The 26,872-nt window shown below is 40.1% G+C and overlaps 1 protein-coding gene across 50 annotated transcripts in view; it reads right to left on the bottom strand.

Moving 5' to 3' along the window:
• Window positions 1–7,637: 7,637 nt before the first annotated feature.
• Window positions 7,638–26,872, bottom strand: part of LUC7L2 (LUC7 like 2, pre-mRNA splicing factor) — a 57,074-nt gene continuing 37,839 nt past the window's right edge. For all 50 annotated transcript variants that reach the window (XM_081533148.1, XM_081533187.1, XM_081533186.1 and 47 more), the window contains 6 exons: window positions 25,252–25,395; window positions 20,022–20,198; window positions 18,493–18,584; window positions 16,257–16,286; window positions 12,777–12,968; window positions 7,638–8,914 (listed from right to left, as the gene is read on the bottom strand). In XM_081533148.1, coding sequence (XP_081389274.1) covers window positions 8,737–8,914; window positions 12,777–12,968; window positions 16,257–16,286; window positions 18,493–18,584; window positions 20,022–20,198; window positions 25,252–25,395 — 813 coding nt within the window. In that variant the 3' untranslated portion in view covers window positions 7,638–8,736. The remainder of the gene's footprint in view (window positions 8,915–12,776; window positions 12,969–16,256; window positions 16,287–18,492; window positions 18,585–20,021; window positions 20,199–25,251; window positions 25,396–26,872) is intronic.

Raw genomic sequence — 26,872 nt, 5'->3', positions numbered from 1 at the left:
TCTGTTTATCATCTCTCTAGTTGTCTCCAGTTTACAGCCATTATGAATACAATGCTGCTGCTGCTAAGTCGCTTCAGTCGTGTCTGACTCTGTGCAACCCCATAGACGGCAGCCCACCAGGCTCCTCTGTCCCTGGGATTCTCCAGGCAGGAATACTGGAGTGGGTTGCCATTTCCTTCTCCAATGCAAGCATGCATGCTAAGTCACTTCAGTCGTGTCCGACTCTGCGACCCCATGGACAGCAGCCCACCAAGCTCCTCCGTCCACAGGATTCTCCAGGCAAGAATACTGGAATGGGTTGCCATTTCCTTCTCCAAAATACAATGCTATGGACATTCAAATGTAAGTCTGTGTGTGGAAGTAGGCTGTCAATTTTCTTGAGTACCTAGGAGTAGTGTTACTGGGTTGTATGGTACGGGTGTGTGTTCAGGCAAAGGAATCATCGGGGATACTGGGCTTCTTCCTGTAAGCGCCAACCTCCTACTGCTGACCGTGGAGCAGCCATGTGGTCTGGCAGTGACCCCAGTTTGCAGGTGGAGGTGAGCAGCAATAACCTGGGAGGCACCTAATACATCTAAGCCCATCGTATGCCGTGCAGTCCCCACCCCCTGGCCAGTGTTTGGTTCAGGAGTCCAGACCAAAGTCAATTAGGGGTGTCACTAACTCTGTCTACTTTGCTTGGTTTCCAAATGGGAACTTGACTCAACTGGGCCACAGACCTAAGCAAAGATCACCTTGCTCTTTACAGACAGGATGCAATGGTTTTGAAACGGTATGTGATGATTTCACCTGCCTCCACTAATCAAGGTCGTTTTAACACTTGGGTATCCTCCCAAGCAGCAGGCAGCCTGAACAGTGTCTGCCCAGGTTATTTTCCAGGACCTTGGAGCCTCAGCTAAGCTGGTTAAGGCTGGATGGAACCACCTGCCCTCCACCTCCTCCAGCGTCAGTGGGTGCCCGCTCCCACGACCTCCTTGTAGCTTAGTTACATCTGCACACAAGGAGGATTCCAGCACCTCTTTCCAATCTCTCCCCATCCCTCCCAAGCTCTGCCTCTCTCATCCTGTACATACACTGAGCCCCTCCCTTTCTGGGAGGCAGATTTGAGATTTGAGATCTGTTTTCCCTTAGCTGGAATAAACCCACTCTTTGTCCCAAAACTCGGCATCTCAGCGTTTGGCTCTCTGTGCAATGCAGCAGGACAAAAGCTGACTGGGTAACACATTTGTGGAGCCAGGTAGGAGGGGAAGTTCAGGTGGACCTTATGCTTGTTGGCCCTTGGCTGGTACTGAGAGCCTGTGGACGGGTCCAAGCAGCTGCCTGTTCCATTTGTTCCAGGACCTCCCCCAAATCTCCCCTGCCAGGTGCCACTGACTTTTCATTTCTCAGCAGCTGGTTTGGAAGATGTCTTGTGGGTTAGTAACTGCGTCAAAGAAATCCAGCAGTGCTTAAACTGTCCGATAATCCTGACCAGGTCATGAGCTGGGGGCCCGTCTACCTGGAGGGATTCTGTCAGACAATCAAAAGGTCACAGCTGCTGAGGTACCCTGTACCTGGGTTGGAGGACAGGGGTTTTTGGCTGCTGATCTTGTTCGTTTGGGTCTTGCTTGTCTCTGTCCATCTTCATCTGATTGTTTCAGTTGTTCAGAATCGCCTGTTGGGGGGACTTCCCTGATGGCTCAGTGGTAAAGAATTCACCTGCCAATGCAGGGGACACAGGTTTGAACCCTGGCCTGGGAGGATCCCACATGCCGTGGAGCAACTAAGCCCGTGCACCCCAGAGCCCGCGCTCCACAACTGGAGAAGTCACAATGAGAAGCCCGTGAAACACAACATACAGTAGCTCCCGCTCTCTGCAACTAGAGAAAGCCCATGCATGCAGCAATGAAGACCCAGCCCAGCTAAAAATAAATAAATAAAAGAATTGACACTTGGGGATTGAGCTTGGTAATGGCAGCAAGGACCCTTAGAAAGACTTCATTATTGGGACCACCTGGAAGCAAAGCCCCTTCAAAACAGGAAGTACTCGGTTCCCCCTTGCAGCCCTCGAGGCTGCATTTTCCAAAATTGGGAGACTTTCAGTTATGAATCCATGGAAAAGAAAGTGATGATAGTTTTTGGTAACACAGCATGATCACAATATCCTGTAGACTCCTGAGCAAAATGGCCTGTAAATGGATCCTGCATTTACAATATCCCTCTGCAACTAGACTGACTTTGTAAATGGGAAGAAAAATGGGATGAAGTATCTTAGGTACAGTGATTGTATCAGAATAAACCTGTGCAAAGAAGATGTCAAGTTATGGTCCAACAGGAAGGGAAGGCAGAGAAACCTGTTTTGCTTAATCCTAGTGAAATGGGGTATTTGCTGTTGACCCCATGTGAGGCGGCTGCTTTTCTTCCCACTGTCTGAGCACAGCCTCAGGCTTGAGGCCCTCTGGTCTCTGAGGGGGCCAAAGGAGTGATCTCGCCCTTCTCATACTTGCCACTTGACTGGCCCAGGGAGCTACACAAACTCGGGTGGGGCAATGTTCAACAAGGCAAGTCCCCACTGGGGATGTGAATGCTGAGACCAGGCAGCCAATGGGAATGATCTGGGTCCAGTCTCACTTTCAACTTCAGATTTATTTAATTGGAAGAACAATATGCCAACTTATAGAGACGAAGGAAAGAGAATGGAAGAATTCTTTTTTCATCAATTCTTTTTTTTTAAATTCCAAATCCGACCTGGGCAGATGTTCAGAATTCATTCAATATCCTTCTCATTTCAGAAGATTGCAGAATGGTGCTGGATAAAGCTCATGAGGAGGCAATGCTGTATCCCTGGCAAGCCGGCCTGGGAGGCTGTGAGCATGGCTATGTCAACAGCGGATGCTAAGTGGGATGTGAATGCTGGGGATAGGCCAAAACTTGAGTATTACTGAGAATGATTCAAATAGGGATGCGCAAACGAAGAAGCTTTAGTCAAGGACAAGAGGTAAAACGGAACCCAAATGAGGGTCTTTCAGAACTTCTAGCAAGGGTCTTCAAAGCTTAGAGGCATTATACAGATACAGACCCTGAGGCCCCAGAGAATTTAAGTGGTTAATAAGACTTATTGGTCAGAGTGCCCCCCACCACCACCTCCACCATACACAAGAAATGGAAGGTGCTCTTGGAATGCCTATGTCTTAATGGCAGGGCAGGCTCAGAAGGGAACAAGAGAATGAAACAGGCCACTCTGTCTTCACAGAGGGAAGAGCTGGACCAAGGTGAAGACCCTACAAGGGACTCGGCAAAAGGTAGGAGGCCCCAAGCTTCTATGTGAACAGGGAAATCAATAGTGAGACCTCCAGAACTTCCCTGGTGATCCAGTGGTTAAGACTCCACACTTCCACTGCAGGGGCTGTGGGCTTGATCCCTGATCAGAGAACTAAGATCCTATATGCCACATAGCACAACCCCCCCCAAAAAAAGACCCCCCCCACAACCACTGTGCATATTTCAAACAGGAGGGACCCCAGAAAAGACTGTGCCATCCTAAGGAAGACTCTGGAAGAAGGTAAGTGGCACATCAGATGGCTGAGACAGAGGAGAATGATAGAGACCAAGGAACCCAAAGGCTCCCCTAAATCCTGCCAAGTCCATCCATTTCCAGCATATAGAACCTCACACGACTAGGACAGTAAGAAATAGCCTGGTCTCTAGTCTCTAGGCCATCAGATGGGGAATGAATATTCATGTGAAGCAGCTATGATTTTTTTGTCACATAGCTTGTGGGATCTTTATTCCCCAACCTGGGATTGAGCCTGAGCCCTTGGCAGTGAAAGTGCAAAGGACCTAACTGGTGCCTGGACTAGTGCCTCCCTGAAGCAGCTATGTGCTCTGTGGCACGTGGAATATTCCCAGACCAGGCATCAAACCGGTGTCCCCTGTATTGGCAGGCAGAAGTTTCCCAGGAAACTCAAAGGAGGAGACAATGAACCTCTACCCTGAAATCTTGGAAGGGTAAACATCAAGAAGACCAGCGCCATCCTTGCTGGACTGGACCTTCTGAAGAACATGATGGGAAATAGAGACCCTGCTGCAGAAAGGAAACAAACCTCACCCAAGGTCATCCAAACCTCATCTGGTTCCATATCCCCAACACTGACTTCTCTGAATAGGCAAGTGAGTCCCTAGCAGATCTTATGTTGCTTTCCAGAAAGAAGCCATGAGAAAGAAACTAAGGTGAACAAGACGGCTGTAGTGCTGGCTTTGGTTAAATAAAATTCTTCAGAAGGTAAGTTACTTAAATAACTTGTTAGGTTACCAGAATGACTGTTCTTTTGTCTTTTCTGTACTTTTGACCTCCCAGGCTTGGAAGAACAATGATTAGGATTTCTCAGACTCTGGCAAAAGGAGGTACGTACTCTCTCTAGCTGTTGGATATGTTACCCAAAACCTTTTTCTGTATTTGATCATGCTGACACCTTAGTTATGCCTGTCAGCAATTTTCCACCACCTCTACCTTCACTGACACTTAGGATATAGAGCCCTCAGATGTTAAGGTCATGTTGGACTAATCAACCGAATTTCCAGTCCCCGGGAAGCTGAAACTTGGTCCTCTCTCATGTCCTCAAATAACCCTGGGTGTCTTTCCCCTTTAAGAGTCGACTTGGTCAGGATATTGTAGCAATCATAATTTTCCTGGCCCATGTCCCTTCTATATTTAATATCTAAGTGTTTCAGCTAAACTGGTTAACAACTGAGGCACTTTAGGTCAAGTAAGTCACTGATCCCTGACTTGTGTGAAGTTTATCAATACGTCTCGCACTTACATTCTCTGTGCTTTTACCCTCCCCTCGCCACCAAGTACATCCTTCTGGTTACCAACTTTGGCCTATGAATGCTGTTGACAGCTGGCACATAGGTGCTGTTTGCTTACTGGGGTCAAAATGTTAACTTGAAATCAGGAATAAGAGTATTTTCGAGTGAGTGCTAACAGCTTCATTACTCAAGTCCTTGTTAGGTCTACACACCACTTATCAACAGAAAGCATTCAGAGTGGGCACTGCCACTACTTCCTCAAGACTGAGGAACAAGGGACTTTCAGTGAATGAGTGGTTAAGAAAATGCACTTCCACCGCAGGAGGCAGGAGTTTGATCCCTATTCGGGGAACTAAGCTCCCCAAGCTGTGTGGTACAGACAAAAAAGATAAATTTTTAACACTTAAATAAAAGGTTGAGGAATGATCCAAAGGTGCAGTGGACTGAAATGGTGCCTGAGGATTAGTCAAATCTGCTTTACCTGCCTTACTGATCAAGGGTAACATTTTTATGTTTCCTAAGAGGCCAGCAGCCTGAGGCTCCAAGTAGAGAAGGAGCCGTGAGAAATTACAGCCGCAACTCCGGGTACAGCCCCTGCGGACCGGCCCAACTCTCCAAGGGTTGGGAAGACGCTCGACAATCTTGCGGTGGGGCAAAGGGTGAGCTACTAATTCTGCAAGCAAAATGGGCAGCGCGCACCAGCGGAACAGAGGGTGTTGGGGGCAGGGAGAGGCCTCTAGACTCCACTTAGTCTGTGGTAGCTCCCGAGCAGTGAGTATCCCCCAACAAAGGGGCGCGCAGCGTCGGGGTCAGAGGCTGGGACTTTCGCGCAGCTGCCACTCTTGCTGAGCGTGTCTCCGCGCTTGCTAGGCGAGCACTGGGGTGCAAGGATTCCGGGAGGAGGGGGAAAGAGAACAGGCTGTGCGATTCCTGCTGCGCGGCTACTCATCAGGAGCTCTTGTGAACATTAAGATGCATGGCTGGGTTATTTCCCAGGCACTTGGAGTCTCAGCTGCACCCGGTGCAAATGAACTGGTTAAGGCTGCCCAGGACCTCCCACCCACCCACCCTCCAGCGGAGCATGCTCAGACACCTGCCTGGTGACCTTTCCAACCTGCAGAGGCCTGTGGCTTAATTCCTCTAGGGCAGAATGATCCCTGCACCTTTTCCAATCACCTTTCCCCATGCACCCCACACCTCACACTGCCCTGCTTCTTTTTACTGAAGTACTGTTGATTTACAATGTTGTGTTAATTACTGCTGTATACCAGAGTGATCTGGTTATACATATTTAATACTTCTCCATTAGGGTTTATCATAGGGTATTGAATATAGTTCTCTGTGCTATACAGTAGGGCCTTGTTATTTATTCTTTACATAAAGGCTTACAGGGAATTCCCTGGCGGTCCGGTGGTTAAGACTCCACGCTACCACTGCAGAGGGCCTGGGTCCAATCCCTGGTCGGGAAGCCAAGATCGCAAAAGCCATCCAGTGCAGCCAAAAAAAAACACAAAACCCCCAAGCAACCAAACAAAAACCAAACCTTCACCCCAACCTTCCACTCCATCCCTCTTGATCTTTTATGGTTCCATATGAATTTTAGGATTGTTCTAATTCTGTGAGAAACGTCATGAGTAATTTGATAGAACACTGAATCTGTAGAATGCTTTGGGTAGTATGGGTATTTTAACAACGTCAATTCTTCCAAGGCAAGAGCATGCTGCCCTGCTTCGTAACTCATTATCCTATCAATACTCCGACGCCTTTGGGGAGGCGGGTTTAAGATCTGTTCTCTCATCTCCTCACTCAGCTGACTTGCCAAGAAACCCTCTTTTGCCTCAAACGTTGGCATTTCAGCATTTTGGTTCCGTGGGTCAGGCACGACAAAGCTGGTTTGGGAACAGTTTCTCTTCATCTGGGTAGCTAGTGCTACCCTGAGAATGGAGCTGTCACATGGAACTCAAGCATGTGAGTTTCGAGTGATCTCCTTGTGTAAGGCTGCTGGAGCTGGGTATTCTGTTACAAGCAGTCAGCAGTACCCAGGTATAGGAGTGACCCTAGGAGCCTCTCCCAGAGCAGTATCAGCAGATTCAGGTGTGGGCACTTCCTATAGAGCTTCACTTGGCTGAATCCTCGACCGAGAGCCCAGTTCTGCAAGTCTGAATGCCTTGCTTGCAGCCTGCAAGCATAGCTTGCACCTACGCTGACAGTTTGGTTTGACCCTCGGTGTACTTGTAGACCCCAAACCTCTGACATCCGGGTCTCTGCTGGTACCTGGAAAACATGGAGGCCCACCTCGAAGTTCAGAACACCTGCTGCCCCCATTACCTGAGTCCTGCTCACCTGTGGCCCCAGCACTACTCACTCCATGGCAGTCCCATGCCTGGCCCTCTGAGTCAGCCTCTGCCACCAAACCTCTGTTCTCAGCCCTCTCCTGACTTCCCTAACTCTGCTGAAGGTGAGACCTTTTTTTCATTTTCAAATTACAACAGGTAAGGAAAAAACAGAACAACTTTGTACTGCCTTGTTTATACCGGGGAAAATCTGAATACCAGTTATTGAGGTATAATGAATAATGGATGTAAACAGCTTTTTTTTGGATAGGAAAAACAGACAAGAACTTTCTTCCCCCAAAATATCAGTACAGCATATTGTGCTGGATCAAGATTCCAAAGATTCTCAGCTGTGCCAGAGCTGAACCTGAGATGTAATCCTTGAAATGATCTTAGTTATACTCACAGATCCTTATATTACTTAATATATTTTTCAGCTTTTCTAGAATCACAAGTTTAACTACTGTTTCAACGTGAGTGTATATATAGCTTTTCAACGCAGAAATCGTCAGTCTCTTTACACTGGTTACACCATGTTTTTATTTCAGTTTGCTCAATGTGAAGAAAAACAAAACAAACAAACCCAATTTCTTCTGCAGGTCTGGTCCTTCTCTACAGTGGATGTTACAGTCCTGAAGCAGCTGGAATATAATCAGCAAGGGCCCAGGTGGAGCAACAATTCATCTTGAATCTTTGTAAGTATATATTTATTTCCTTTGGTGCCTTGCACAGTAAGGCACTATAATAACAGAATAGAAATGGCCACAGCAAATAGCTCTAGTGACAATTTACAAGTTACAGTTTAATGATGGTGGTGGTGATTCTTTCACTTTATTATTTTTTACAATAAGGGTGTCATCTTTGTACTCCACACACACAAAATAAAACAAGTGCTTATCAAAGTCCCTTCCCCCACCCCCCATCTCAAAACATCCTGAATGTAGCTATTCAAGAACAGAAAAATCAAGACGTTTGATTTCAAAATTTCAATAAAAAAGCAAAGTATGTAATGCAACAGCTGTTCAACTTCCAACTCTAAAATAGGCACCGTTAGACAAACAAATCTCGTATTTTAAATTTCTCCAGCACACATTCCAGTATACATGTTCTGAACTGAAATCAGCTAGTAATTAACAATGGGAATAGAACCTTAGAACAGAAGTTATATTGCTTCCTTGTATCCCTTTCTCTTACCGCTAGAGGGTAGAAGTGTCAGGGGATATAGAGTCAAAGGAAGAAGGATTAAAAAGAAATTCCCAAAGTCGCTGTTGTTTGGGATTAGAAAGGAAGACAGCATTTTACAAATGTTCAAAAAATCCCAAGGCAAGTAACACAATTCATTCACTATCACTCCTACTAGAAAGAATAAAGACATCTGTGTCTTATTATATAAAACTGGACTTTCAGAAGTGTATTACAGGTTCACCAGAAACTATGGATGTAGTTTTAGGCTTCATCAAAGAAAACAAGTACAGAATGAGTTAGATGCTGTACACCTAACCTAGCTGGATCGGTGTCTGGAACTGCTCACTGTGTCACCCCGAACAGCTGTAAACTAAACAACAGTATGTAACTCCAGAAGAAGCTTAAGGATTGAGGATATGTACACAGCTAATTATATCTCCCCTGCTTCGCGCTCTTCAGAGCTCCTCCTGTCTTCTGATCTGCCATTAGCGCTCTCATAGGACCGCTTCTTATCTTTTCGATCTCTGTCACGAGGTGATCTGTCTCTTGAATTCCTGTCTCTGTCACGTGATGCTAAGTCTTGGTCTCTGAATCTTTCTTTTGAGGATCTGAAAAATATTAATTTGAGGAGCAAAATGTGTTGGGAAACCCAAAACCCAAATGAAAGAATCGGATAAATATTAAGGTACTGATTAGTTGAAGATACACAGAATACATCCAAGAAAGAGGAGTCAGTTTTCTGACAGAAAAGAGCACTACTGTATTTGGTAGGGGTACTAAAATAAGGAGATGGGTGAAAACAAAGAGCTAAGGGTAAAAAACCATAAGCCAAAATAATGATTTCCAAGACAGTCTCATTATCTCAAAGGCAACCCTAAAGCTTCTCCAGCTCACAGCAAATGTATTTAATATGAAAATATACAAAATAATACCTTAAAAATGTTATCCAACATTTTAAAAACAGAATGTACATTCCAAATTAGATGGAAAGCACTGACTTATGACAGGAGTCAGGAACCAATTTTTCTTTGCTGTCTGGCCAGAGATGTAAAGATTTTAGGTGTTAGAGGTCATGGTAAGTGTGGTATATTCTTCCTTTTCCCTTTGTCAACTCCTTAGTAATATAAAAACCATCATCCATAGCTCCCTGGCTGTATAAAAATGGGCCAATGGGCCAGATTTGGCCTGCAGGCAAGTTTGCCAGTGTTCAACTTAGATAAGAGAACTACTCAATGATATGGCTTTAAGTAACCATTGATTATTTTAAAACTCTGCTTTATTCCTCCTGAGTTAGCTCATTCAACCAATAGAAAAAAACAGAATAAAAGACAGGCGATCACACTACAATAAATCTTGATTAACCGTAACTGTTTCTTAATACCGCCTTTCTATTCCCATACCTAGCCAGTAAGAAAGATAAGCTCATACCAGAGATTTAATCAGAAGGAGAACCAAAGGACACTAGGGGATCAGAATTAATATGGAATCTTCTATACCTTCAACATCTAGAATAAATTAGGAACATATCACATTTATTTGGTTCTTTACAGGTGACATGGTACTTTTACACAATTATCTCACTTAACCCATGCTCAGAATTAGGATCTGAAGCCTGATTAAGTAATACTTTCAACTACTAAGGCAAGGGATAAAAACACTACTACACTAGGCAGCTTTAGAAATATCGTTTAAAAAGACTAAACCAGAAAGGTCAAAAGATTAGATGTCAACTTTGAGCATTCTACTGAATTAAAGTTTTAATAAGCTTAATATAAAAATGATGTGTTAAATCACACTCCACACATCCTACCCATGTCTTTTTAGGAATGGAATATGAAGAGAGGAGACTGAGATGCTGCCTAAGAATAAGGACATGTACTGCTGGTAAGTCCCAGAGAAATGACGAAAAACTATGAGGTGTATCAACTAATATTTTGCCCGAGGTTGCAATGTCCTGTACAGAAGCAGTTTTTACTCAGTATACTAATAATTCTGATGAAGCAGGTACTCTTCTACTAAGTATATAAGGAAAGACAGGAGGGATAATTAGATAATTTGGCCAAGGCCATTTTCATCCAAGTAGTCTGACTCTGAAGTCTGCACTGTATGCACCTGAATGCAGCAGGCAGCAGAAAAATGCACATGGTCCTCGTTTACCAAGGGTGGCTGTTGCCAGGAAAGGCCGCAAGCAGAATCTACTGAGACCAGAACTTCACAGTTAAAGCAGAAGAACGCCAAGTCACAAAAGACCTTTAACGGGGATTTTTACCTTGAAATTAAAACTGGTACTATGTAGTAATAACTTGATATTCTCTTTTATATCAAGTAGATTTCAACAGCAATTTCTCATTTTTGGCAAAAAACAAAATACTGCTTTGAGACAGTAATCTGAGTATCAAGATTGAAGTGTTCTTGAGGAAAGAAATACTTCTACAAAAATAACCCTCTTTATGAACAATATGCTGAAAATATTGGATGAGGGATGTCAGGTAGCATGGTGGTCAAATTTTCTATCTATCTTCATAAACGCAGGAAACATTAGGGACTGGGTCCCGGAAGAGGGAGACTTCATGTCTCTCCCGCCGTCCCCACCACCAATGACAACACTTAAGAGTGCAGCGATACCAAGACAATGACAGGGGGCCAAGGTGACAAGAGAAATTTTCTAGACCTTCTACCAACCAGCAAGATGATTCTTAAAATTTACAGCGCAGGTTAAGATTCATGGAGAATTTTTTTAAATGTGTTTTTCTGGGCACTGTACTGTGTGCCTAGTTTTAAGGATATGAGATAAGTGACCTAGAAGCACACTATGAACAACTCCATCCCTTAAAAATTCACAAATTCCCAGCTCATTCTCTGCATGTGCCTGTAATATCAGAAATATCTCTTTCCTACCTGGTTTTATCTATTCAAATTATACCTACTCTATTTAGGCTTCAGGCTACTCCCTGAAGCTATCTTTTTTAATTACTCTGATATTTCCCTCATCTAAACTCCCAGGTGACGCTAGCAGTAAAGAACCCGCCTGCCAACAAAGGAGATATAAGAGATGCAGGTTTGATCCCTGGGTCGGGAAGATTCCCTGGAGAGGAAATGGCAACCCACTCCAGGATTTGCCTGGAGAATCCCATGGACAGAGGCACCTGGAGGGCTACAATCCATAGGGTTGCAGAGAGTCGGACACAACTGAAGCGACTTAGCACTAGCACTAAACTCTCATAGTGTTTACTGTGATTCCAGTTTAGCACTTAGGTCAATCTCATTATTGTCAAAATATTAGTCCTAGGTCCTAATTCACTTGAATAAAGTTGCTCAACTACCTTTTTTATATATATATATATATTTACTAGGCCTAGTACAGTAGAAGAACTTAGTTTTCTAAGAGTAGAATATAAATGTTCTCGCCAAAAACAACAAAAATATATGTGAGGTGACGGATGTGTTAACTAACTAGATGGAAGGAATCCTTTCACAGTGTACATGCATAGCAAATCACCACAATGTACACTTTAAATATCTTACAACGTTGTCAATTACACCTCAATAAAGCTGGAGGAGCGGGTGGGAACCTACTTGGAACAAGGCGAGAAAATAAGAAATAAATAAAAGGGCCTATCATATCCAACTCAGTCTGTGAGCAGTTTCAGGGAATGGCTAGCTAAGGCGCCAAAAATAAAAACAGGAATCTGCAGAAAGCTGTTAAAAATTTATCACAGATTTTATGTGGAGTAATAATCCATAGCAAGCTTGAGATTAGTAGATACTAGGCACTCAAAAAATGTTTCTGTTCCATAGAAATGACCTGGCTTAAGGGCCATGATGGGACCTGAGAAGTTTGGGGAGCTTGGTCTATACTGACCATGAGTGCAAAGGCTCCGTCACACTCTAATCCTTTGTCCTGATTAGACGTTCAAGTCCTTAAACATACCTCACCCTGGATCTGCCCTCCCGGCATGTTTTGAATTTCCATGCCAGTGATGTCCAACTTCCTTAAAATTCCAAACCTGCCCCGCCAAGCTAACTGTATATAACATTGCATACCTATAGTGCAGAATAAACAAGAATATACTGAATGTATCTGCTCTGAAAAAGTACACCAGCTCCAAGAAGTTTAGAAAACAGTAAGTCAAACAACTCTTAACAAAAGGACTTCTCAGAGTCCCTAACTTGCCAATACATACTGGAGAAGCTCTCCCAGTACTGGTACCGAAAATTATTTGCCCATAAAGTACTTTTCCTCAAGACACACTAACCAGAGAAAAGCAATAACCTCTGCACGTATTGGTTCCAATTTCTTACTCTGGCTTGTAAGTATATTCTTTCTGAACTACCCATATAATCAGGAAAAAAAAAAAGCTATACACTCACACACAAATGTGTACAAATTACCAGATGCAAGTTCAAACCACTAGTATTCCAAGTCTAAACTGTAAAGGTTGTTCCATATCCTCCTATGGACCTCAGTACCTCCTCCTCGATCGCTCTCTGCTCCTGTCTCTAGAACTGTGCCCACTTCTCTGGTGGCTGCGGCTGCGACTACGGCTGCTGGAGCGGGACCTGTGGCGATGGCGTTTCTCCCGGGATTTGGATCGAGTTCTCCTTTTCCGTTCTCGTGACATGGAGCGAGACCGATGTCTGCGATGCTCCCTGGACCTGGATCTATAAAAGATATTTAATTTTTAGTTTCATTGGCACTAAGTTTCTCATTTACAAAAGCCTACTCTTGAAAGACAAACTCAACAGCCTTACTTACTGCCAATACTATTTCAAATCAGCTACATCTACACTGAAATAAACTGCTGGTATATTAAGTAACTACATACTAGAATTTTGAAATAAGAAACAGTTCACAGAGGTCAGTGTTGTATAAATTTACATCTGGAATATTTTTTTAAATGAAGGAAACAATCTATAATACTACTACATGCCAAAGACTATATTACCTAGATGCTTTATGGATTTAATTTTAAATCTCTATGGATTTAATTTAACTATGATTTTTAGTATACTTTAGAAACAAAGTATGTACCTGGTGAAAACATGGACAGAAAGGAGGAGACACATGACAAAGAATATTGTTAGGGTAAGTTTTAACTTGCTGAATTGGAAAGGTTATATGAATATCAAAATAAATTTAAATGCCCACAATGTGTCTTGTCAGTGTAATCAAAACAGTTAAGACAGTTCTCTATGCAAGTGGTACATAATTTATTGGGAAGAAAAAGATTAAATGCATCAATCATTTTAGAGAACTTAAACTGCAAAAAAAAAAATATTTACAAGTATGTAGGCATACAGAGAAGGAAAAACAGTTCTGTAGCTTCTACTGGGTTATAAAACTAACTTATGTATTGTGTATATGGTCAAGGTGAGGACAACATATATAGAGGATATAAAACATCTGGGGAACAATGGGGAAGAAATGAATGAATATTATTAAGAGTGATGGAAATGTTCTAAACTGGACTGTGACAGTTGCACAACTTAAAAAATTTACTGAAAAATCAACCTGCAAACTTATATAGGTAAACATCACATGGTGTGTAAATAATAAAATATTTTCTCGTAATCTGATTACAGTAAGTTCAAAAGCACATTCTTCAGGTAGTTTATAAACTGGGTTTATTTGCAAATGATTACTTTGTTACAGTTTGAAAGTATTCAGCTTATATCAACATTAGAAAGAAAGGCATCTACTGTGGATCTAGTATCAATCACAGCTGAATACAGTGTTTCCACAATTAAGTATTTCTGAGAACACAGGGAAAAGAGAAAATCCATTCCATGTGTTTTTCTCAAATGCCATTTTCTTTTATCACTCACTCTTAGCTATTGTAACAAATTATTTCCCAAGGCATATTTCATTTTACTTGACAGTAACTGTCTGGTAAAAACATTTACTGGGGGCCTACTGCACTATTTCAGGTACTAGGGAGACTGAGCAGCACACACAGCAAAGTCCTTAACCTCATGGTCCTTAAACTCCAGAAAGAGGCCTCCACAGACACGTAGGCAGCAAATAAAAGATAGGTCAGGTAGTAAGGACATGACAAAAGGGTAAAAATGGACAGTGAAATTACGCGGTCCTCTTTTATACAGAATAGGCAGGAAAGGTTTTTCTTACAAAATAGCATTTAGGCAAAGATGAAATGAACTAAGGGAATCAGCTAATCAGGGAGCACAGAGAAGAATGTTTCAGGTAGAGGGAACACAGGTGCAAAGGCGCTGAGGGGGAGAAAGTTCACAGGAACAAAAGAAACCCTTCTGGCTGTAATGAGATTAGCAAGGGGGAGTAATAGCAGGAGTCCAATAAGCAGGATGACCAAGTACTTTGTCCTTCAATCTAGGATGCTTTCAGTATTAAATTATACAGAGGAAAAGAGGGAGCCATTAATAAACATGCTGAGACAAGAAATAAACTGTAACTCTCCTAGGGCAGATTGATCACTCTACTTAAAAACCATGGTGAGGATTTAAACTTCTCATCTGAGTGAAATGGAATACCTTTAGGTTTGAAGACCGAGCTGATTTGCTTTATTCCACTTTTTAAAGAATACATTTTGGTTAATGTGTAAAAAATAGACTGAGGCCAAACAGGGACGTGGACATGAATAGAAATTAAGAAACTTGTTAAGAGGCTACTGTAAATAGTGAGGTAAAAACTGGCTTGGACTGGGGTAGTAGAAATTAAATTTCTAGCCTGACTATCCAAGGATGTTCTGTGTACAAAGAGTTAAAATTTCTCTCCAACAAAGGGACAACCCTGCAGTAACCAATCAGTAAAAAATCATCATCATTTAATATTTCTACTTCTCATCCTGGATTGAGAAACCCACAACCATATAAATTAAATTAGCTGATACAACTGGTCCTGACTAATGTCTTAGTTTTTTAGTGTTTTAAGCAGAAATACCACTGAAAGATGCTAAAAAGTACTAAGTAAGTGTTAGTCACTCAGTCGTGCCCAACTCTTTGCGACCCCCATGGACTGCAGCCCACCAGGTTCCTCTGTTCATGAGATTTTCCAGGCAAGGATATGGAGTGGGTTGCCCTTTTCTTCTCCAGGGGAGCTTCCTGACCCAGCAATCGAATTCAGGTCCCCTGCACTGCAGGCAGATTCTTTACCGACTGAGCTACAAGGGAACCCTCTCCCCCCAACCAAAAAAAAGTACTAAGTAGTACTTAGTACTAAAAAAAGGTACTAAAAAGTACTAAGGGACATCTAGTAGAAACACCAGGTTTTCCTTTCATAACAGCAAATGCTCTTACTCTTTAGAGTCAAGAATACGTAGAAGGTTTCAAAACAAAAATGTGATTTGAGTGAGAGCAATGGAAGAATTTGGGAGAAAAGCTTCAAAAAAAGTCCACCAATACTAGGGCCAAAGATCAAAATAAAGTCTTCTCCTCTTCCTCCCCTTCCTCCTCTTCCTCTACCTCTTTTTACATCTTTTAAGGATGTAAAATGCCCCATTAAAGCTTTATGTGATCCCTGTACAAAGGGAGAAGTAATAAAGCCCAAGTCTAGCCTGGGTGCAAACTAAACATTTTTGTTTCCCTTAATTAACTCACCATGGATTCCCTCATTCAAAACCTACCCAACTATTTATTTGTATTTTGAACAGATACAACCTCTTAGAATGTGTTTCTTAGATGTACCACCCAAACTGATTTTTTAAAAATAAATCTTGTCATATGTATACTCTGAGCTTCTAAACAAGATTTTAATGAAATATTCTGAAATATTTTTAGCTGTCTCTATAACTTCAGGGTACTGTATACAATTTACTCTGACAAAACTAAACTATAGCTCATGAGTATCTTCTGATCAACTTCTTCTCAAATGACACTCCTCAAATATGCACTACAAAAGAATTACGAGTACTAATAAATTCTCATTCACTACCCTCGGAAAACACAGCTTCACCACTTATCTTGTATAATACCTACCTTTTAGGATTCTTGCTATGTGATCGAGACCTAAAAAAAGAAATCTATTTTTAGAAAAATAACTATAAATAAGGAAGAAAAGGTACAACGTGCTATTAAAATTACATTCCCACTTCTAATTTTTATATTAATTTTATAAATACAAGGCACATGTGTGTATACACAAATTTTCCCAAAAAGCACCACAAACTTTACAGACTTTCCCACTCTGGCATACCCTTTACCTAGGCTACTGGCTTAAAATATGCTCCTAGAAGACTTAAAACATAATGCAATTCACTAATTCTCCAAAAACCACCTCCCAACCTGGAAAGAATTCTTTGTTATTTACATCTGTCATTTCGTCTTTCCCTCTGGGAACAGAATAAAACTTCTGAGGGACACATACTCTGGAATTATCACCTCATATGATAACCCCTAGAACACTCAATTCAATCTTACAATGTTTCTTAATATGACACACAATTCTCTGATATAAGTACTCTTCATGTTGCTCAGCACACAATTAAAGCTCAACAGATAGTAAGAGCAAATATTACGGTTACCAGAAAGTCAAAAGGTTTTTTTTGGTGGAGCGTATATAGCTGGGTTGGAACATGAATGTGGATTCAGCCTCATATAAGCCATAACTGTTTCCATCACTCACTATCTGTGTGGCCTGGGCAGACTATATATCTTCCTGCAGCTTAGTTTGCCATTTGAAAAAGAGGAATAGTAATAAAAAATTCACAGGGGGCTTTCAAGTAATAGATAAATTAATATAGGAAGTCTTATTATTATTAGCACAGTAGCTGGCACACAGTAAGCAACCAGTAAAGTGATAATTTTTATCATTATCCTTTCAACACCATAGTTGGAACCCCATTTTGTGTATAATTTTATACTTACTAATAATTTCCTCATCTTCCATACTTAGGTCCTTCAAGTTCACAGATAGTTTAAAAAAATTTTTTTTAAACATTTCTGAAATAGTGTTAACATTTCATAACCAATATTAAAAGAAATATGGCATTGAAAGAGTAAGATGTGATATACTTTCATCTCTGACAGATGTGAAAATGTAATCCTGCAAAGAATTTGTTTTCTTATTTGGCTGTCATCTCAGATGTATAATTTGTATTAGTGGCAGTATATTCTGTTGAATTTTAACTTAAACTGAGATTCAAATTCCATTTATATTATTTAAATACTACAATACTGAATGGTATTTCCATGGAAACTTAGTATACACAAAAGAGAACAGAGATAAAGCTCTGAGATAAAATTTACTAGTAAATGAAGAAAATACATCAGCGGAAAAATAAAAGCTCTTTCTCTAAACAGGAACATGTCCATATATAGCTTTGTTTCATTTTTGTCATCACAGTGCAAAGATTACTAGTTACAAGCTATGTAACAAAAATGAAGTCAGTTTAAGTGTCTTGAAACAGATTGCATGTAATATGCTCAAAGCTTGGAGGAAGCTGACATAGCCGAGTCACATATTATCAAGGGTTTTAATTAACTTAGGGACATCTACTGAAGAGAAGCTATTTAAATTTCAGAGAAATATAATACCATTAAGGAAACACTGTAAGTTAGAATGACAGGCAAATCTTTTCTGGCACATCCGTCCATCTGAAAACTGCTGAAGTTTTTAAACACGTTATCACACAACTTGCTGCCAATGGGTAACAATGATCCACAACATGCATACGTTCTAAATATGAAGAATCCTGATTTTATGAACTAATACACCAACATAAAAAGAACTGTGCACATTTAGCTATTATTAAATTAATAAAAGTTTTAACAGTTTATAGCTTCTATATTGAAATACAGAATCAAAGTAGCATGTAAAATAATCAGTTAAACAGATTAAAAAAAAACACCCAGCCCTGCTATCAACAAGTATGTACCATAAAATAGTTCTGTGCCAGTCTGGCACAAAGTCAGCCTATTATGATAATCAAAGGGCTATAAACGGGCCTTGTTATAAATCTTACTAAACATAAAGATGTGAGACACTCTTGACTCCCTCTTCCATACATTTTGAAGGAAATCTCCTGGACTTAAACAGTCATTAGTTAATATACTTGAATAAACATTGTTTCATGTGGTAATATTTTTAAGAGTAAACCGAACTTTCCCAAGTCCAGATTTACTAATGTCTAAAATCTTACACACCCTCACATCTTTTCAGAACCGGGAATGCCCCACCTCAGACGCTTGGCCTACTCCAGTAACCACGCCATACCTCCTCAGCTTCTCCCTCTCTTCTCGCTCCCTTTCTTCTCTTCTTTTCAGGCGTTCCTGGTTTCTCTTCTCCTGCTTCTCAGCTACAACTCTCTTAAAACACAATGACAGTTCAAATAATATTAAATAAGGAGCATTATTTACCAGGCCCATTCTTAGCATTATCCTAAACTTTACCATATCTAATATCAAAACTTTTTAATACCAATTCAATTTGAAGTTTTGTCAGGTATAATCATTAAGCTTACACGTTTGGTTTCCAAAATCTTTCCTCCCTTTCATATAAAATTTCATCTCTCCATGACTTCTTAATGATATTTCAACATCACTTCTATAAGATTTTTCTCCTCTTAGTATCTTCTAAATTCTTTAATAAAAATGATTTTAAAAAAAACAATCATTATAAATCACTTTTTCCATGCTCTATGATTTCCAACACAGAAATGTCTTCTGTTGACTTCTGGTTACAATCCTGATGCTATTGCTTTTAAAAATACCAGTGAAACGCTCAACAGTTCTGCTGCTAGGTCTGTATTTGATACCCAATCAGGTACCATTTTTATCTTTGAGCCCAATGATCATTTGCTATGGTGACACTCATTTTGTAATTTCAAAAAACTTACCCAAGAGCATCTAAGATACTCAGAATACTGACAAGAGCTAACAATAAACTAAAAATATGGAGACATCCCTAGGTGATTCTGAGTCTACATTATTTTAAATGCCCAGCTATGGATGCTGGGTTAATTTCAATGGTAACTACACAACAAGTCACTATTGGTGTTTGCCTTCTTTGAGATAGTCCTCAATTCATGACAAACTGCGACAGTGCCAATTAAAAAAAGATAAAAAAGAACTAGCCACATCAGATTGCTGAAAAGTAAATTGGCCCTATCCACTGACTGTGCTTACTTTCAATGGTTTAGAAATATCCTTTTCTGTCTTTGCTTATCTTCTCAGAAGAATTTGGCAGACAAGTAAGAGCTGTGTTGCCTTTCTCACATCAGCCTATATATTTAAATGACACAGACTGTCCATTTAAAAAAATAGGTTTCTAAGTTCTTTCTGAAGTGGGAGCAGAAGCATAAAACTAAAGGTTCTAAAGTCTATTTAGTGAACTGCAAAATATTTTAAATAAATATTGGATCATTTTTTCAATCTTCCTTTAAATGTTATATTAACATTATTACCAGGTTTTTTTTAAAAAAGAAAGTATCACTGGAAACTTTAGGGGGCTTATATGATTTTATAACCCAGTTTGTAAGATTCCTACCTAATTCAATATACTGTCCAAGACAAAATATTATCTCCACCAAGAATAAGAGGATTTTTAAAGTTTGTTTGCCAGACATCCATTAAACAAGCTGCTATTTGCATTTACAATCCTACACAAAATCCTATAATCTGAATTATTAACAGAATCACAGTTAAGCATAGTCTTCAATATCAAAGAAAAATACTACACAGAAAGACAAATTAAATGAGTGGCTATAACTGAATAAAGTGAGGGATATTAATTTACCAATGTACCTTTAATTCTTCAAGCTTCTCTCTTATTTCAATAAATCCCAGGTGCAGTTTACCCCCAAAATGATCAGCCAGTCGTCTGTCATTATCATGAAGACCTAAATAGGCAGAGCAAACTTCACAGACTCGAAGTTTCTGCTGCTGGAAACTGGAAGCTGGCATAGAATTCCGATAAACTTCCTAAACAAAAGTGAGAAAAACCATGTTCATATAAACTGCATTCAAATCACACAATTAAACAAAATTCACTATGTTCATACCAAAAAAAAATGCTTCTAGTGAACATACAAAAGTATGGCTGTTTTGTCATGAAATAAATTCCCCCCTTACTCCCATCCTCTGTCCTCAGGGCTTCTCCAATAGAAATGAAAGATCAGAGCCTCAAATTACCTTTTGCCAAGAACTACAAAACCCACTCCAGTACTCTTGCCTGGAAAATCCCGTGGAGGGAGGGGCCTGGTAGGCTGCAGTCCATGGGGTCGCTAGGAGTCGGATACTACTGAGCGCCTTCACTTTCCCTTTCATGCATTGGAGGAGGAAATGGCAGCCCACTCCAGTATTCTTGCCTGGAGAATCCCAGGGACGGGGGAGACTGGTGGGCTGCCGTCTATAGGGTCGCACAGAGTCAGACATGACTGAAGCGACTCAGCAGCAGCAGCAGCTGTAACTTTCTTCAAAGGTTTTCTCAATGTTCTGTTGTATTTTTTTTGTTAAAAATGAGATGCAGCAAGCCCAGTAATATACATCAGTGAAGGATCAAGGAAGTAGTCGCCCATGCTTCCTTCCACTTATCATTTTCCCCACTATGTAAATACAGACAGGGCCTACAAATGATAAAACTTTGCCTCAGAGGGGCTCTATAAGACAAAGATGAAAGGTGTCTTACTGAGATTAAGAGGTCTTGAACTATCATTTTATTTATATTAAGTTCATTAAGGAGATAATAAGTTAGTGGATTTGTGCATCCACTCTACCCTTTTTCCTTACACTGACAGAATTCTGATTTGTTTGAGGCAGCAGCATGCCCAGCTAAAAGCATGACATTTCCAAGTTCCCACGTAGCTTTGGCTAAGGAAATATAAGTGGACACTGTTGGAGAAATTCTATAGGAGGTTCTTTAAGAATCCGCCTTGCAAAGCAAAGGACACCAGTTCATTCCCTGGTCTGGGAAGATCCCACATAACACAACTATTGAGCCAGCACTCTAGAGCCCATGCGCCGCAACAAAAGCAGCCACTGCACCACAACTAGAGAGTAGCCCCCATTCTCCACAACTAGAGAAGGCCCACACGCAGCCAAAAATAAATGAGTGAAATTTTTAAAAAAAATAATTAAAATTCAGCCTCTACTTTGGGCCCAGTTTTTGTATACCAATTTTGTAAAAACAGGCGATGGGAGAAATGTCTGTTTAGGCCTTCCACCCATGTTTGATTTGTTTGATACTGATGTCCATGGGCTGTTTGTCACTTTGGAGATAAATCCGTTGTCTGCTGCTTCATTTGCAAATATTTTCTTCCATTCTGAGGGTTGTCTTGTTTATGGGTTCCTTTGCTATGCAAAAGCTTTTAAGTTTAATTAGGTCCCACTCGTTTTTGTTTTCATTATTCTAGGAGAAGGGTCAAAAAATATCTTACAGTGGGGTTTATGTCCAAGAGTGTGTTTTTCCTGTTTTCCTCTAAGAGTATTATAGGGTCCAGTCTTACATCTGTCTGTTGCTTCATTTGCAAATATTTTCTTCCTAAATAAGACATTTCTCCCATTACTAGGGATTTCCTATTAGCTCAGTTGGTAGAATCTACCTGCAATGCAGGAGAGAGAGGGGTCAGAGAGATCCCCTGGAGAAGGAAATGGCAACCCAATCCACTATTCGTGCCTGGGAAATTCCATGGACAGAGGAGCCTGGAGGGCTACAGTCCACGGAGTTGCAAGAGTCGGACACGACTTAGCGACAAAATCACATATTACCATGTGTAAAACAGACAGCTAGTGGGAAGCTGCTGTATAGCACAGTGTCCTGTGATGACCTAAACGGATGGGGTGGCTCTAGAGGGAGGAGATATAGGTATACATGTCAACAAACCACTAACACATGCCTTTGATAGGCTGTGACATTGTTCCAACAGTATTCCTCTCAAAAATCTAATGAGAAAGCAATATTGAGCAAATCCAAAGTGAAGGACATTTTACAGAATAACAGGTCTATACTTTTCAAAACGGTCAAGACCATGTAAGACAAAGACTGAGGTACCAGATTAAATTAGACTCGAGAGACATAACAACTAAAATGCAATACATGATCCTGGACTGGATCTTAAACAAAAAAATTTTTTTTTCTTTTCTGAAAATGAACATTATTGGGACAAATGGTAAAATCTGAACAAAGTCTTCAGATTAATAGTATTGTAACAATGTTACTCCGTGATTCAGACAATTGTACTATAGTTGTATGGTAAGATATCTTTGTTTTTATGAAATACACACCAAAATATTTAGGGATAAAGAGGCATCATTTTTATAACTTATTGTCAAACAGTTCAAATACATACACACACACACTGATGTAGGAAGAGAATAAAGCTAATGTGGTAATATGTTAACATTTGAAGAGTCTGCGTGAAGGATACAGGAGAATTCCTCACCCGATATTTTAACTTTTCTTAAAATATTTCAAAATAAAAAATTTTTAAAAAGAAAAACCGAAAGCACAAGACAGGTCAACTCAATTTTTGTGCCTTATGATTCCTCCTCTTTCTACTTAGGGAGAAATGAAAGGCTTTAGGCTTAGAGGCCATGGTCGTACCACAAACTGTTTATTTTCTGAATTGACATTAACTACATTTAAAGAAATCCTAATATTAAGAAATAAAACTACCTAGAATGGCTACTTGGTATATCTTTTCCCAGCCTAGAAACTTTAATCTTTGTCTCTGTATTTAGAGTGGGTTTCCTGCAGCTAGTACACAGTTAAGTCTTATTTCTTTTTGTTGTAAATCTAGTCTCACAATCTCTTTTTAATTGGACTATTGAGACCATTTATATTTAATGTAATTATTGATACACTGGGTTTAAGTCTACCATCCCACTATTTATTGTCTATATGTCTAATCTATTGTTTCTTCCTTTTCTCCTGCCTTTCTTTTGGATTAAGTATTTTTTTAGGATTCCACTTTATTTCAGCTATTAGTTATACCTCTTTTTCTGCTCCAGTTGTTTCTCTCGAGTTTACAGTATACAACTTCAACTTATAAAAAAAGCTAGAATCTTTTATTAACATCAGACAAAGGAGATTTCAAAACAAGGGACATTAACAGGGACAGAGAAGGACATTTCAAAACAAAGGGTTAAATTAATCAAAAGACATAAAAATCCTAAATGTCTATTAAGCTAGTAACAGAGCTTCAAAATATATGAAACAAAAAGTGACTAAATGGAAAGCATAAAGAAACAAATCGACAATTAGACTTCAACCACTCCTCTCAGTAAATATTAATAGTAGAATAAGTAGGCAGAAAAACCAACAGGATATAGATGAGTTGAAAAAAATTCATCAACTATCTTGACTCAAAGGACATGTATAGAACACTTCATTTAACAAGGCAGAGTATCATTCAAGTGCAAATGGAACATTCACGAAACAGGCAGGGTCACAAAACAAGTACTGACATATTTAAGAGAACTGAAATCACAACATGTTTTCTGACCACAACAGAATTAAAATCAGTAAAAATAAAAACTAAACAGATCTCTTAAAACCCACAGGTCAGAAAAGAAATCATAAGCAATATTAACAAATATTTAGAAATGAGTGAAAATAAAAACACAACATATGAAAATCTGTGGGATGCTATGGCTGTGCTTAGAAGAATGATCCGAGGGGGTTGGAGGAGGGAAGGATTGGAAGCTTGGAAACAGCAGACACAAACTAGTATATACAGTATGGATGAATTACAACGTTCTACTGTATAGCACAGGAACGATATATATATTTAATAATTCATGATAAAATATAATGGAAAAGAAAAAAAAATATATGTAATAACTGAGTCACTTTGCTGGCCTGCTAAGTTGCTTCAGTCTTGTCTGACTCTTTGCAACTCCATGGACAGTAGCCTGCCAGGATCCTCTGTCCAAGGGATTCTCCAGGCAAGAATAATGGAGTGGGTTGCCATGCCCTCCTCCAGGGGATCTTCCCGACCCAGGGATCAAACCAGCATCTCTTAGGTCTAACCTGCATTGGCAGGTAGGTTCTTTATCACTAGCACCACCTGGGAAGCCCAGAAATAACACAACACTGTAAATCAACTATACTTCAATCAAAGTAAAAAATGAAAAATAAATCAATAAAATAAACTAAATCAATGCTCTAAGCTTCTGCCTCAAAAGTCTACAGAAATAAGATTAAACCCAGGTGTGATAAGTTAAGAACAATGGAGACTATGGCAAAGGGGAAGAGTACAATCTTATTTGAAGGTATTTGATTTTCTAAAAAATATCAGGGGGAGGGGCAAAAAAAAAAAAAGAAAGAACTCTGTCTGCAGGATATCAGATTTTGAGCTATGCTGTGGAGGAAGAGTAAGAGGAGACTTCGAGTGAGCTAGCAGAATGTAATGAGGAAGGAAGAAAAGGGAGGATACTATAGTTGCATTGGAGAAGGCAATGGCACCCCACTCCAGTACTCTTGCCTGGAAAACCCCATGGACGGAGGAGCCTGGTAGGCTGTAGTCCATGGGGTCACAAAGAGTCGGACATGACTGAGTGACTTCACTTTCACTTTTCCCTTTCATGCACTGGAGAAGGAAATGGCAACCCACTCCAGTATTCTTGCCTGGAGAATCCCAGGGACAGTGGAGCCTGGTGGGCTGCCGTCTGTGGGGTCGCACAGAGTTGGAAATGACTGAAGCAACTTAGCAGCAGCAGCAGCATAGTTGCATGGGGATGGAGAAGGGGGTAGGGTATCATAGTGACCATGGATATGAATATTGTATGTGTCTTGTGTGTGTGAGAGACGTTGTTTAGGTAATTTCATTTCCAGTTATAAATTTCAACAGATCAATGACTTTAAATTCCAAAACAACCACTAGTTTTGATATACAACCCATCGGCACGACACAAACTAGCTATATATTTTTAAACTGGTTTAAATTTCCTTTAACTTTTCAATAATTTCTGATCAAATATATGTTCTTTTGGAAGTACAGATGCTAAGGCTCTATAAGCTGTAACTATAAACTACCTCTGCTTCTCTTTTCTTTGCCCGTGCTTTTTCCACTTCATCCATTACTTTCTGGGATTCCTCCACATTTCCTTCAGCTCCTAGCTGCTCCACCTTGGCCAACAATTTACCAATTTCTTCATTTAATTCATGAACACGTTCTGCCTAGAAAGAAACAGAAAAGAAGATCATGAATAAAAAGCAGGATGTACCGAAGTTCAAAATATTTCGTTAAGTGCTCAGAAAAGACGTTTAAGCTATCTAAGGCAACATAACTACTGCTTTCTGAGCATATCATAAATGAACTGGTGGACATTAGAATATTTTGAGCCTGCCTGCCTTTACTTTAGTGAGTTCAGGGAGACAACTGATCTCAATGTAACTATTGCTTTTTAACCTCTGCTTTGGCAGTGTATTCCAAGTATAAAATACATTTTCTTCCACAATCTGGCACTCTGTACACCTTTCCAAACTATTTCTTTTTTTTTAATTAGTTTATTTTCTATCTTTTAACTTTACAATATTTTATTTGTTTTGCCATACATTGACATGAATCCACCATGGGTATACATGTTTTCCCCTTCCAGAATCCCCCTCCCACCTCCCTCCCCATCCCATCCCTCTGGGTCATCCCGGTGCACCAGCCCCGAGCGCCCTGTATCATGCATCAAACCTGGACTGGCGATTTGTTTCACATATGATAATGTACCTGCTTCCATGCCATTCTCCCATATCATCCCACCCTCACCCTCTCCCATAGAGTCCATAATACTGTTCTATTTATCTGTGTCTCTTTTGATGTCTCGCACACAGGGTTATCTTTACCGATGGACTAAATACCATATATATGTGTTAGTATACTGAATTGGTGTTTTTCTTTCTGGCTTACTTCACTCTGTATAATAGGCTCCAGTTTCATCCACCTCATTAGAACTGATTTGAATGTATTCTTTTTAATGTCTGAGTAATATTCCATTGTGTATATGTACCACAGCTTCCTTATCCATTCATCTGCTGATGGGCATCTAGGCTGCTTCCATGTCCTTCCAAACTATTTCTTTCTGTTCTCTGACTTCACAACAAATCTACTGTTTTATGTTTCCAAAACTTACCCTGTTTTCTTCCTTTCTGACTTTCCACATACTGCTCTCTGTTGCTAGGATGTCGTCTATTATCTCCTTGACCTGCCTTGTATATGTCTATCCATTAAGATCCAACTAAACAGTCTATTATGTGAACAATCAATAGCCACACATCACCCTCACTTAAGACACTTAAGCAGAGAGAGCCATACCTTCCTTTGTGACATCTCTGTATCTTCTATGACAATTACTTTTATCTATATCACATCACTCTGTATGCCATTTTTGTATTTCCAGATTATCTATATGCCATTTTTGTTATTTACAATGCCTAAGATATAGCCTATGCTCAAATATGAGTAAAAGAAATGAACTGGTGGATATTCTTCAAAGTGAAGATATGGCTTTAGAGTCCAATGTATCTATCTGGTTTATGGCCAAACCAATTAACAGCCATGTAATTGTGGCCAGATTACCACAGTTGAATCTACTTCCTCATCTGAGAAGTAGGGATAATACCTATCTCTCAAAAGTTGTGAGAAATGAGAAAATGTGCCTTG

This window comes from Giraffa tippelskirchi, chromosome 10 (genome assembly GCF_054371585.1).
Source record: "Giraffa tippelskirchi isolate mGirTip1 chromosome 10, T2T-mGirTip1v1.2.pri, whole genome shotgun sequence".
NCBI lineage: Eukaryota > Metazoa > Chordata > Mammalia > Artiodactyla > Giraffidae > Giraffa > Giraffa tippelskirchi.
This window is presented reverse-complemented; position numbering and strand designations above follow the sequence as displayed.